This window comes from Varroa jacobsoni, unplaced genomic scaffold, assembly GCF_002532875.2.
Source record: "Varroa jacobsoni isolate VJ856 unplaced genomic scaffold, vjacob_1.0 scaffold_187, whole genome shotgun sequence".
Lineage (NCBI taxonomy): Eukaryota > Metazoa > Arthropoda > Arachnida > Mesostigmata > Varroidae > Varroa > Varroa jacobsoni.
The window spans coordinates 44216-58007 of record NW_019213089.1 but is presented as its reverse complement, the minus strand read 5'-3'; the positions used below and the strand labels follow the sequence as shown (position 1 = coordinate 58007).

General features: G+C 38.9%; 1 protein-coding gene across 12 annotated transcripts in view; it reads right to left on the bottom strand.

Annotated features, from left to right (window-relative positions):
- Positions 1–5042: 5042 nt before the first annotated feature.
- LOC111272320 (caspase-3) overlaps positions 5043–13792 on the bottom strand; it is an 18131-nt gene continuing 9381 nt past the window's right edge. For 11 of the 12 annotated variants that reach the window (XM_086973243.1, XM_022853780.2, XM_022853743.2 and 8 more), the window contains 4 exons: positions 11050–11122; positions 9510–9687; positions 8085–8478; positions 5043–6944 (listed from right to left, as the gene is read on the bottom strand). In XM_086973243.1, coding sequence (XP_086829369.1) covers positions 6736–6944; positions 8085–8478; positions 9510–9687; positions 11050–11122 — 854 coding nt within the window. In that variant the 3' untranslated portion in view covers positions 5043–6735. The remainder of the gene's footprint in view (positions 6945–8084; positions 8479–9509; positions 9688–11049; positions 11123–13792) is intronic. The other variant, XM_086973247.1, reaches the window with a different exon arrangement.

Sequence of the window (13792 nt, the reverse complement as noted above, 5' to 3'; positions counted from 1 at the left end):
AGGATTTGTTGCACCACTTAAAAATGTTTTACGTCCGACACTAAAATAACCAAAACTTCTATGGAATAGACTATATACACTCCGAATTCTAATATTACAAACATTTTTGATCTGATTCTGACTTATCAGACGATGAGTCAACTTGTGCATTAAAGATCCTAACCCATAGTCACACTCGAGGTGATAATGGCGTAAATCTAGCTCTCAACTCATAGATCGTTAGACTGTACGATATTTGAAATAGTCTTGAGCTTTTTCAACGAACATCAAAGCAGCTAAAATGTAATCCGTTCCCAAATGAATTCGGCAGCAACCTGGTGTCCATCTTGCTCAGACCATGCAGGATGTTTTTATGCCGGATAAAGATGTATATTTATCTTTGGTAACTACATTTGAATACTAATTAACTCATTATTTACTGGAAGGCGATTAATTTCAAGTGTGTTTCTAACTACAGATAGATCCACGAATTGCGCTAAGATGCTCCTGAAATTCCGGGCGTTCGTTCAGATAGAAAAGAGCACAGCCCTAAATGGGAAAAGTCAAAGGCGGTTATCTTTTGTTCTCAATTACATGATATTTCCGCCGTACCGGAGGAGTATCTACGACTCAGCAATTTGATTACCTATAGATCAAGAATTCGGCACGAAGGAAGATTTTCGTACCGAACCCAGTCCGTTAGAATGGTAAGAAAAAACAAAAAAAAAAAGCGTCTTCTATATATTTTATCACCGCTTACACCGATCATAGCGAATAATACAGTCAGCGAAAACTCCTACCAGGCAATTGAGATACTGACTCTCGTCTGACATTTTGCAAAGAACTGTTGCACGGATATCTTCTTTGTTTTTTCTCGCAGAACGCTTAGCTTTGAAAACCATTAAAGTTTAGAATGTTTTTAATTAGTTGTATATTTAATTTTAACTATGTAACCGAAATAGATTTTGTTAGATTTGTTGATAGTAGCTGAACATATCCTCAAATGTCATAAATCAATACTCGGATATTGTTATGGAATAATAATAATAATAAGGCTCATGGAATAATCGACCGACGTACCAGTCACAAATCCTTCTGCTACATCGACATAATCGAGCAATGCTAATTCGTCTATATATAGATTCGGTATAGAGTTGATGACCGTTTCGGGTCGTACGAAGCCATATATATACATGCACTCCTATGGAACTCATGAGTCAAATATGCTCTACGGGCTAATGCCGGATTGAAATTATTCAGCTATTATCAAATATGAGATGAGTCCGCAACCGCGAAGCGCCCGACTTAATTAACCACGTAATGTAATTCCACAACTGTAGTCATGCAACATAACTTATAGTCATGAAGTAAAGTTGAAATATAGAAATTGACAAGATCGATAGTATTTTACCGAAGTATTGTCAAGGTCATTTATTGCAATTCTATCGATGTGGGGCCCCCTTTAGTTAATGGTAATAATAATAATCATAAGGCCATTATATGTTTCTTGAATTGTCTGCATCTTTTTATATGTGCCAGATGTTATTTCAGCTTACTGCCAACCGATTTCGTTTAAAACAATTCGGCTCGCCTCTTTGATAGAACAAGTGCCGTAAAGAAATTCATATATATAATTTTCTAAATTTAACAACCGATACCTATGGAGGCAATCCCTACATATATTTCGCCGTACATTAGCACGATACAGCTAGTTTTTTTTTTCGTTGTCCCACTGTATACATTTGCCATAGGAACAAGGTCATTCATAAAAGGACACCCAAAAACCGCATCTGCACATACGCCTAGAAAAGTGTCAAATAAACAAAAAAAAAAGAGTGCCAGCAGTTCTACTCCTGTAATGAAGTATTGTTGCTTCAGACGAATTACCCCTGGTTTCGAACGTAGATGATGTCAGTTGATGAGCCTGAGTTCAGTAGGCAGGCACGTCACCACTGCACTGTCACGAAGATTTCGTAGATGAGCTACGAGCAGTTTCTAGTTGAAGGGCTTTGATCCATTTGATATGAACTACCGTGAACCTTCTAAAAATATTTCGACTAATTTCCAGGCCGGTTCTACTGCCGTAACGAAGCATCGCTGCTTCAGACGGTTGGTGACTCCACCCACCATGAAACGAATTACATGTTTGTTAACTCCCAGTTTCCAATCTAGACTACTCTTGCTGTGTTTCTCATTGAGAGTCCCCCTGATTAAGAGAAAAGCACTGATAGCGAGCCATCACTGTGTGATCCTCCTAATTGGAGTTCCCACTCCATCAACACACGTGCACAACAGCTTATGTAGAGGTCCGTATCGATTCTGCTAGTCGTATTTACGTCTTTCCGGTTGTGGTTGCCTACTCGGCCGCCTAGTGCTTGCATTTGTAAATTGAGTGATCGATTGTCACGGTGAGTGAAGAGAAACTAGCCGACTCGCAACTTTGTCGTATGACTAATGATGTCATAAACCTAACGATGGACTGGGTATCATAGCCAAAATGCTGCACTCACCCAAATAAAGCTCAGTCTGATTTTTTCTAGTGATGTATAAACCAATTCTAAAACGAACTACAACAAGATGTTATTTCTCTATGACTATATGCAGCACATCGCAAAAATAGCTTCCGCAAGCATGAATGTCGAAGCGATGAGAACTACGACAAGCCGTTTTAATATAGCAACACGCTAGATAAAGTAACTGCGTTTACGAAAATAAAAAACCTGTAGAAGATCATTAAATTGATCTAATTTCAATTTTCTGCGGAAGTTGTGCGGAGAATAAACTTGTTTCGCCGGCTTTAGCGTCAAGCAGAATCACACCGTCACGTGACTACCTTATTTGCAATTGAAGTTCTTAGGACAGCAAAGAGGACTGAGAATTTATGAATCTAGAATAAAATGATGTCACAAATTTGTGTGAGATACCTAAACAGAAACTTGATTTGAATAACCAGAGTGCCTAATAAGTGTTAATAGAGCATCAACATCGTCTCTGCGATGATGCAATAGTAAGCTATTTGTCTACCAACACGCAGATGTACAAGCTGGTTTAGGTTCGAAACCGGGAGTTAATGCGTTCCGTTGTATGTCTCACGACCAGACGTAAAACTCAAAGCACTTGGAAAATTATCATTGGCGTTGTTAGCTCTAGACACCCATACACGCTATCATGTCATCAGCTTGGGTCGGGTAGTCAATTTTTTTTACATATCTGCATCAAAAGATAGAGAAAGGTTTTTCGTATGCACTACCCGCACATAGTTTTTTTCCGGATGAACCTGCTTCTGAGTAAATCCAACAAACAACCTACCTCACCTGGACTACTACCTCTAACCGGGTCGTGATCATTGCCTGTTACGTGATCCTACACAGGATCAGCGGGTATAGTTGACTATGGACTGGAATCAAGAAGCATAACAGTTTATTTTAGCTTCTCTGAGATTACTTCTGCATTTTTTGTTTTCATATTGCCCATACAGATTCTCATTGCGGCTGGGATTGCACTGATAGCGTCATACAATAAAGAGTTTGGGCTTTTCTGCAACTAGACAGCAGATTTGCTCGTGGATATCTCCAGCAATAGACGGGTTTTGTGTCCGTAAATCATTGTGAAAACACAAGCACAGGATGGATATCACACATGACGTGTTTGATTCGTTCCTATTCAGCCGCACCAAAGAATTTATTTTACGGCATTGAGCCTGGTGGCAGGTAGGTAAAATCGATTACAATGGATCACTTCATGTCATCATAGATCTAAAAAATAAGTATTATTAATCCAATAGTCTGAATCGCATTTGCCTGTGCGGATTACTCATCTTAGACCATTTGTTATTCGTGTTCAGTCTTCAACTACGACATACAGATTGCTTGATCGTTTCCAAATTGGGCCTCTCAAGGATCCCGCCAGCTATTATTTTTCTTAGATTAGCCTTCTCTAACGCTTAGTAGAGATACGCCGGTATATGTCTCAAGGCTGGAAAATCATATGTGTTGTCATATTATTCTACGTTATCAAGATTAGTATTTGGTTTTACGAACTCGCTACATAGCTTCAATGCGCAGGAAGTTAACGGGTATTTGTATGTACATAGGCGTTTTTGTACGGATATAGTCGGTTCACATTCGAGTCCCTTTCGATCGTTGAGTTATTTTACGTTACCAGGATACGCTAACACATCTGTTGCTTTGTACGCACGCCAGAGATAAACCCAGCTGAAACTATGTAAATAAATGGCACTCTATGACACGCACACATGGGCTTAGTGGTCGATTCAACTAAACTATTAAAGATGAACGCATTTAACGGGAATTCTCAACAATTTTAAATAGCCGGTAGATTGACACTCTGTCTGGAAACACTGGGTACGCACGCAACCAAAACGAAAAAGCATCAAAGAATCGTCGGGTGATTTCCACGAAATGAAAAATAAAAACAGCTTTCTTCGATATGTCCGTTACATTGATCGAGACGTACTTGCTCGATATCCTTTTCAAAACTAGTACATTCTAACAATCATTTGATTTTTTTCCGCACACTTTGTTAGACTCTTATTGGTTTGTCGATGTATGTCTTCAATAAATGATAGAAGAAAGCTGATGAACAATTCGTTCCATCACCACACTGTTGTTGCTAGCTCAAACTAAAAGTCCAGCTGACCAAATTTAGACCATTGCCGGTTTAGACTAGCAAGCCGCTCAGGGTCGAAGAAAGGTATAGATCAATTCCAGACAAATTTAGTTATGTGAACAGAGATGTTTCATCAGTGTAGTTTTTCACTCGTCCTATTCCTCCTTTAAGTAGCGATATCAACTACAGTAATTACTAGTATATTATTATATAGTAATTTCTATTATTACCAATTAGACATCGAATCATCGGGTTGAGCGCCCTCTATGCACTCCTACATTTTGTTTTCACCAATTACGCATGAAAATGACCCTGTGTAATTTGTTGCCCACTCAGTTGACTGTTCGCAGAAACAATCATGCCGTTGTCATTAGAAATAGTAATAGTCGTGCAATTGTCGCTCTACATAAAATTCGAACATATGATGACAGCCATTATGCATGTGCAACACGTCGATTTATTGTTAGATTAGAATTGTTATATTCTCTTGCATTGATCATTCAGCCCGTATACATTGTTTATATTTTCTTGGACTTAGGGAATTCAATTTTACCCCCTAACTCACCTTTATTTTCTCAGCAGCCATGTAGATGTGTATGTACCATATATGAATATACACTAGTTAGGCAATAAAGCAGTGGCGTTGCAGAACGCCAGGAAGGCCGCGAATTTCATTCATTTCAACATGCCATCGCTTGCAGATCAACTTGGAACTTACGTTGTCTCGTGCCTTGAACCAAAATTAATACAGCTGAGAATATGAATAAGTGACTTGTTGTATTAATTTCGTTTTCAAAAGGCCACATCTAGTAGGAATAGCAAGTATATTGTGTTATCCTGCACCCATCAGCATGTCAGTAGCACGTACTGAAGAAGCCTCGTTCTTTCTTCAACTACATTGTGCTGTACGCGGCTCTTTAAGGATTTCACTCTTTTAGCCGAGTCGAAGCTGATTTTTGTCACAGTACTGTCTCTTACATAGACTATGTGTAGAAATCCTTGTCACACGTGTGGCAGTTTTATGTTTTTTTCCAAATCACTAAATGACGCTTTCAAGACAACCACTTGGCAAAATATCTAAGGCCATTTGAAAAACGGACGCTAGCATTACAAACGGTGTCTGGAATATCATCTTTAGCCGGAGCTGTTTTTGCTTAATACGGTAGAATCGTCCATTTTTACTGCAGCATTTCGCTACGTTTAAAACAAAATCGACTTTGTCTCATTTGAAGAAAGGGTTGATTTTGTCGCGCTGCAGTGTTTAATTAAATCTCTTTTGATTTGTGCACGACCCTTCTAAAGGCTTTCGATTGCGCCTAACCGAAAACGACAGTAGTTGTCGACGAGGTACTTTTTGATACGGCCAAAAGCCTGATCGTTTGGAAGCTTAAAAAGGTACTTGGTAAAAATGCAACATTTGTTCGTGTATAAAAGACAATTCATCTTTTAGAATGTGATCATCAAGCGTATAATCAGCATAGTCGCTGTAACTGTTGGCATTGCTAAGTCGTCCCTTTATTCGAGAAACGGTTTTACTTTTTTCTTCGTCATTCTTTTGAAACTGGACATAAATTCACACCGTTGCATTATTATGCCGATAAGCATCTTTCATAACATCGTAACAACCACGAATAATTTGTGTACGTGAATAAACACAGTAGGAGCACAATAATGATCATCATTTAGTATATATAGATATATATATATATATATATATAACTTTTTGATGTATGTATGTATAGAGTTGACTAGTAACTGACATCTCAGGGCGTCTGACAACTCGTCTTCTTGCAGTGATTGACTGATCAGTTAGTTAATCTCGATTGTGCTCGTTTTGACGTCAACGTGCATAGATGCTCAACGTACAAACAGGCAAAATAAAAAAGTAACACCACAAACTTTCTTTCGATATCTTTTCCATAAGTGGCTATTCCTACCTGCACACATTCGCTCCAAATGAATTAAATCCTCCTGTTAAAATCAACCGACTAAAGCTTAGGTATCTGATTTTTTTGTTTTACAGTATGGGGATTCTTCATCGTAACCTTTTCGAGACGATCGAGTCTCAAGAGGCCTATTCGCACTGTCATAGCTACAGTATCGATCGTATATGTGACTGCTTTGCCGTTACGTGATTCTACTCGTTTGCGGCCTAGGCTTGAGGTAAAACAGTTTGTTCAGGTTAGATGTTACAGTGGCAGATTGCTTTGTACGAGAGTCGTTGCCGAATTCGATCGATAGGGCACGACTTACTCGGGTGAGAATTTCAAGAATGTGGGAAGATGCTACGTCGGAGGAGTCGAGAACACGGCAGAGTTTCTGTATAAAGGGAGTACCTGAAATAGACCCAAGGAAATGCCATAGAAGACGACTATAACACGTTAGTAAATTGATCTGCAGTCGATTTTATTCGATAATTGCTTCAAGCATCTGAAAGACAGTGTAACTATTTTACGTGTATTATGATCCCATTAAGCATGCCTAAGGCATTTGAGATATTTGATAAATAGACTGCATTCACTTTTGTAATATGAAGTTATTCTAATTACTATTGAGCAATGCAGCACGTTCGATCTCATGTTAAGTTTATTCAAACATACAAACCTGACGTCCCATCGATTCGAACAGACCGCCATCAAGCAACAATAACATAGCGATTTTATGTAATACATCTAGCATCTTTACAATCATAGCAAATACATGTTTTTTACACAATGCAGACTGACGCTTTATACCAGCGCGCGAAAATCACATTTAGCCAGCATGAAAACTTTTACACGGCAGCCATGCTTTTTCTTATCATAAATTCGTTGTCACTATAGTAAAATTAGCCGTATGATCTATATTTTGTTTGCGCATCGAGTTAGGCCAGGGAATGCTTAGCCTCAGACAGTCGTTCACCAGTCCTAGACAAGAATGATAGTTAATAGTTTTATTGAGAACGGCTTTATCCTACCAGAATGAATCACGAATGATTTTGTTTTGCATTGCCACGTCTGGAAATCCCCATGAGTTACACACCTTTTCAATTCTCGAGAGCCAAGAAAGGCAACTGTTTTCATTGAATCTGCATTGTTTTCTAACTCGTTGAGATTTAAAAGCGCCTAGGCATCTTGTAGCAGAAAAACTGTACGAATTGGGTTGTATATTACTTATAGGTTAGACGCGATAGAAGCAAAATGTCTTATGTAAAAGCTAGAATTGTCTCCAGCAAACGGTGGGCTGCCTACCCTTGTAGAAACAACTGTCAGGTGGACATAACGAAACGGACGTACACGTACTAATCTTGGCACACAACCTTAGATCGGTGGACCCATATCCGGCCAGTTTAGTAGACTTTACGGACCGAAACATCACTAGAAAAATCGTAAATCAATTCCAGTTTAATCGTGCAGCTACAAACTGACGTAGCTGTTTTGGAAAGATAGCATCCGTTGAGAACTAAAACGCTTCAAGTTACTTGAATCTTTACTCACCTGTACTAGAATCTCGATATGAAACATAGCCATCAGCCGCTGCGCAGGCTAGAACAAAATCTTCAGGCAGAGTAGGTGTGGCCGTAGCATCCAGTTGGTCCTTGATTCCCTTTTTTTTGACTTGAATGGCCACTCCCTCATCTTCTTGCTGTCCCCGGCAAGCCTGGATGATAAAAAGCTTCGGCTTTCCTTTGAGCGACGGGCAACGATCGGGTGAAAACGCCTCAAGAACCTCTTTCAAGAGGAGTTTGCCATCGTGGCCGTAGATGAATCCTCGATCACCGTGCGATAAGACGCATAACACGAAGCTCGAATAACGCGTATGGTCGAAAGTACTCAGGTCGGAAATTAGTGTTCGTAGTTGATTTACTGTACGGTTATGGATGACGTCCACCTGATAGTTCCAGCGCAAGAAAAACAAACAATTTAGATAATAAACGATTAGTATATATATAGGATAGGGCATTCAAAATCAGCACAAATTTTGTCGAGCTGTTTATAATAGTGGACGTCCATTCATCCGTTATTTTTGGCACTGAAAAGAAGCCAGTTCTTTCTTACTTGGAGAAAGCGATGTAAACTTTCGCAGCTTGGGAAAGAAGCCCTCATTGAGATTAAAAACTTCCATGTTTACCCAAAATCAACGGTCTATGTTAATGCCAGTTTTCTAAAAAAATCTAAAAAAAAATCCGTGACGCAAATCTAAACTCAGAGTTTAATTCTGCTAGGATTTTTTTCGTGTACCGCTTTATCTACCAATATCCTTTGACGCGCGGTTAAAAAGTTATTTGCAGATGCGGAAATAATATTAAACACAACATTGAATAATCGTGACTGTCGAAAATTACACTTCTAGTACATGCAAAAAAACTGCATTGAAATTTTTGCTTATGTTTAGCTAGTCCTAGAAGCGACTCTTGAGAATCTGAATTTACATGCGCTGCCGTCTATATATATATATGAGTTGATTTATGCTATATTGTTATCGCGTACTCTAACAAAATTAAACGATGAAAATCTTGAAAAAAATATTATAAAATTATCTCGTTTATAATTTTCATTGATATTAATTGGCACATACAATCTTCAAGTCCAAGTATACAAATGCAGTAAACTGAAAACAGGTCCTAGTACAGCGCACTTCAATATTTGGCATTGAATGGGTATGTTAGATAAACTTAGCTTCATTTTATAGAAGAAAAATATGGGCCTTGCCAAGTCGCGTTTAGCGCGTATCCGTTTCCGTCTTCTGAGATTTTGTGAATAATAAAGGCAAACTATATTATCGAAGTATGTACGTAGTTATTAAGTTTCAAAATGGGCTAAATAGTTTTCAAAAAATACAGTGATGCAAATAACATTTTCTATACCTTGCTACTAACTGAAGAAAAAATCATATCTACCTATTGCCTCAAAACAGCTTACTTGGAAATGCAGCCTAGTGAACGACCATGCTAGACTGCGTACGTCTTCGTCGGTACCATGTCTCGTGTCCAGATTTGTTGACGGCGCAAAGAATTTCTGATTAACGATAATGCAACGACCCATTTTAGGGTACGTCAGCGGGTAAGGTTCCAATGTAAACAAATTCTGATTGAGTGGCCTAAAAACGATGTGGAAAAAAATTAATAAATATAATTCTTGTTAATAAAAAAAAAGAAATCATCATTCTTTTTGTATTATTTTTTATTTCTCATAATTTGAGACTTGCACAAATTACTTTAATAAATATGTCTGTAGCTCAGAATCGCATCACGCAAATTACATTTCTTTTACACAAACTCATTCCAAGCAATCCTAAATGTTCAAGATTAAAAAAAATATTCCGTGAGCCATTACTTCCATAAATCTTCCATCCACAAACCCATAAATTTTCAGCATAAACTTGATCTAGTTTAATTGACTGGCCAACATCAAACATGCCCGGGTACCAGCAGCGCTCACAAACCTTCTGATTTGACAAAGCAGACAAAGACACATCAAAATGATTTTAACAGTGGTGGTAAGAGACACAAAAAAACTAGCGATTAGCAGTGGCTGATATCAAGTCCAAGCAAAAAGCATGTGTCTTACGGCGTTCCAACACATGAAAAAGTGTCATTGCTTGTGGTTTTCTGCAGCTTCCGCCCTTATACTGAATAGTACCACTGTGTCTCAAGGTTGCCTGTCGCCTCGTACGTATCACCTCATAAATACGGCATTGATTCGTGTGTCCGCATCGATTACATTTTCGACGCTTGGTCTCAACATTACATTGATTTGCACAGATGGAGCAAAAGAAGCAACAGGCTCTTCAACGATATCTTCCCGGCAAACAATTCACAGCTATATTGATGTTGACGCTATGTCAGGTTGCTGCATGAGGTAGGGAAGGAAGGAACTTCTTTGCCGAGGGTTGGTAGAGCGTAACCAATCAGCGTAAATTCTAAAAAAATAAAATGACGCTACTGGCTTAAGGAAGGTGCCCGTATGTTTGAAGGGTCTCCATGTAAAAAAGCCTATGCTCTCTCTAGCTAAAATCGAGAAGACTGATTTAATTTATATGAATTAACTCGGTTACGCTTTGCGCTAGAAGCATTAGTAAAGCTGGATTGACTTTTTAGGCTTAGCTTAATAAATATAAACCTTCTGAAAATTTCTAATGCAGTTCTACAACAGGTATTGAAATAGACTATTTTTTTTGCCCGAAAACCGTACCTGCGGATATATTTAGCTTTGGTTATTGAAGTCGGCAAAGGTCACCACCGATCTTCAATCCTACGTTTGTTTTGCATTAGAGGATTACTAAATTTGTTATTGTACTTGACTTTTAACTTAGAGGAGCAATAGTAGTTTCCTAATTAGTGGTTGTAATATATAGCAATTGTTGATCTTATGAGCAGCAGCAGAGGCTATAAAAACGATTAAATCAATTACTACATACGCAAATAATTAACAATTACCTATAGGAAGTGCCAGATCTCACCTTTCAGCCTGCGTCATTGGAGCACTAACCAAATTTTCGTTTGCATCCATTTTCTCCTCATCTTGACTCCTATCTGGTGGTAGAGATAGCAAACTGCATATGTTAGTCGTATTATTTTGTGGATGTGAAACATTAGCATTTACTGCGAAAGATTACGCGATTGATGAAGAAATGTTCACAGATATGTAACGGTGTAAAATATACTCGTATGTATAATACATATAGTTATAAAACATAACATATATATATATATGTTGTCAATTAACATAAGGTATGCTTGTTCGACAACCAATACAATTTGATGAATATCACACATCGAAACTAGTCAAATATGCTCCCCTATGGCTTTCCCCATATTAACAAACTCCTCAATTGACAAAGTCGCCGAGAAATCACTAGGCTTTGTAAACAGTCTTACGAGATATATTGTAAAGCTTTACCGATGAATGGCAAATGAAGAATTAATCAAAATGAAATCAGCTGCTAACAGCCCCTGCGTCCCACCATTCCTCTCTATATTACGGTATTTTCTGTAGAACAGCTCAGCTGTATCTGCCGACCAAAAGTAACTCTGCGGTGTTTTCCACAATTCAAACATATTGACGTGACGTGTACAACTATAATTTGCGAAATGCTATATCGTCACTGTTATAGTCAAGCAGACGCTGCGAAACGCCACTGAGTGCTAGGAAAAGACACAAAGATTCTTCGGGTAAACAGTCGTAAATTGTAGAGAAAATGAGGACGCCGCCATTTCAACGTGCCGCCCTGCCACAGCTTTTTGATGGCGGTCATGCATTCCAAGCGTCAGACAAACGCATTCGGCTTCTACGAAGCGTCTATTCGTACAAAAGGACATATTTGGTGTCTTCATGTTTAGGTCGATTTCTTTCCGTTTTCTTTTGCTTACTTCGGAACAGCGACACGACATACAACGTACGTCATGTTTGGACCATACCAGGAAGTAAATCTGCGCATTATCTTAGAAACAATGCATATATCGTCAAGAGCTATCTGGCCAAAGATCACCTAATGCCCTGAAGTGTGAGCTATGCTCAAAGCGTAAAACCAGCACTTTACAACGACATAGTAATATTGTAAGCCATAATTTCCGAGGCTCGTATAATCAGTCACTGTGGATTTTGATCACAACTAACCAAGGCTGTGTCTAAACGAATCTATATGAATCTTTACGCTACCCTGGTAGTCGTTTTGGAGCAGCTTTCAAACACTCATCTACCTATCCAATTAAACGATAAATGGATTAGCGATTGTTAGTGACCAAAGGTTATTTTAGTTATCTGTTGAGGCTGTAAAAAGTTCCCACAGAAGCACTGTCTCTGTGAGCGTTACCTTAGACATTGTTTATGCTACCGTAGTTAATGAAGTAACCAAACGATTCAGATCGTGCTGCTATGGACTGCATAAACGATTCATTACACTTAATCAGATATAGCAAACAAACTATCTGTTATGTTGTATATTGAAGAACTGAACTGACTTGCTCACCCACGCACGCCCGCAATAATTCGAAGAGGCTCATGATCTACCAGAGAGTTCAGCGTCATCAACAAACAAATTTCGTCTAGTGATATGAGCCGTCAACCGAAATGCATAAACTTTACTATTACAAATTACAGAATTATTGTCGGTTAATTCCAGCCCCTCTATCCGGCACCCGTTTTGTATATAAGGCCGTAATTTCTATTATTACCGTTGCTATAACTGCTAATTAATCCGACCAAAAAGCGAATACACAGCGAAAGGCAGAACCTTGTCATCACGACGATTATCAGGAATAACATCAGTTACAGACAGATCAACAGGCAAAAAGTAGAACGAGGATGATTTCTTTGCTTCCTTCTGGGCTCAGGGTCACACTTTTGGCGTGGACGCAGTGCCGCGACGCGCCGTATTAGTACGGCTAATATCGCTCGAGTATAGTGAGCATATCCGGCGAGCAGCGGGCGTCGTGCGCAATGCGCTACCTACAGCTGACAGGGTTCTGCCTGCCTACACCTTGGTGACCGCCACGACGCCATGCTGTGGCACCAGGCAAAACTCAGCACCTGAATGTGTAATCTACAAAACGGTCGCATAAGGCTTATGTCTGAGTGAGTGCCATTACATATCATTTTATGAAATACATATTATGATTGCCGTCGTTTTTGCTGCCTGTTACTTATGTTTCCGCCGTTGGTGATGGTGATTGACCGAGCAATCTAATCTGAAGCACAGGTGTGAACATTTCCGAGTGATCGACTAGTAAGGCTGACAGCTTGGGCAGCAGAGGTTGCGAACAGCCAGTTGATCATAACTGCTAGTAAGTCGAGGGAAAGAACCCGACGTTCGTCGAGACAGCTACCGCTAATGGCAACAAATGGATGTGGCGACAGCAGAACAATCTGAGTAGCAGGAAAACGGAAGACATGGAAAAAAGCTAGAGCAGTAGCCGATGACGAAATTGAATAAATTATCGAAAATGCAGTAATTCCAATTCGAGAAATATTATAAACATTTTTGTATGTGTAAGTCTTTATTTCGTGTATGGTTTGCTTGTGGAACAGCTCGTATGCTAGTAAATTAAGAGCGTATTTTATATAACCACAAATTACATTATTTTAGTGATTTTGAATTTCCACCATGTTTTTTCATTTCGAGTGATGAAAAATTGATTAATGACGATTACCTGACAAACGACAAGTTTTATATTTCTTCACTCATTGGCCGCTCATTATATATA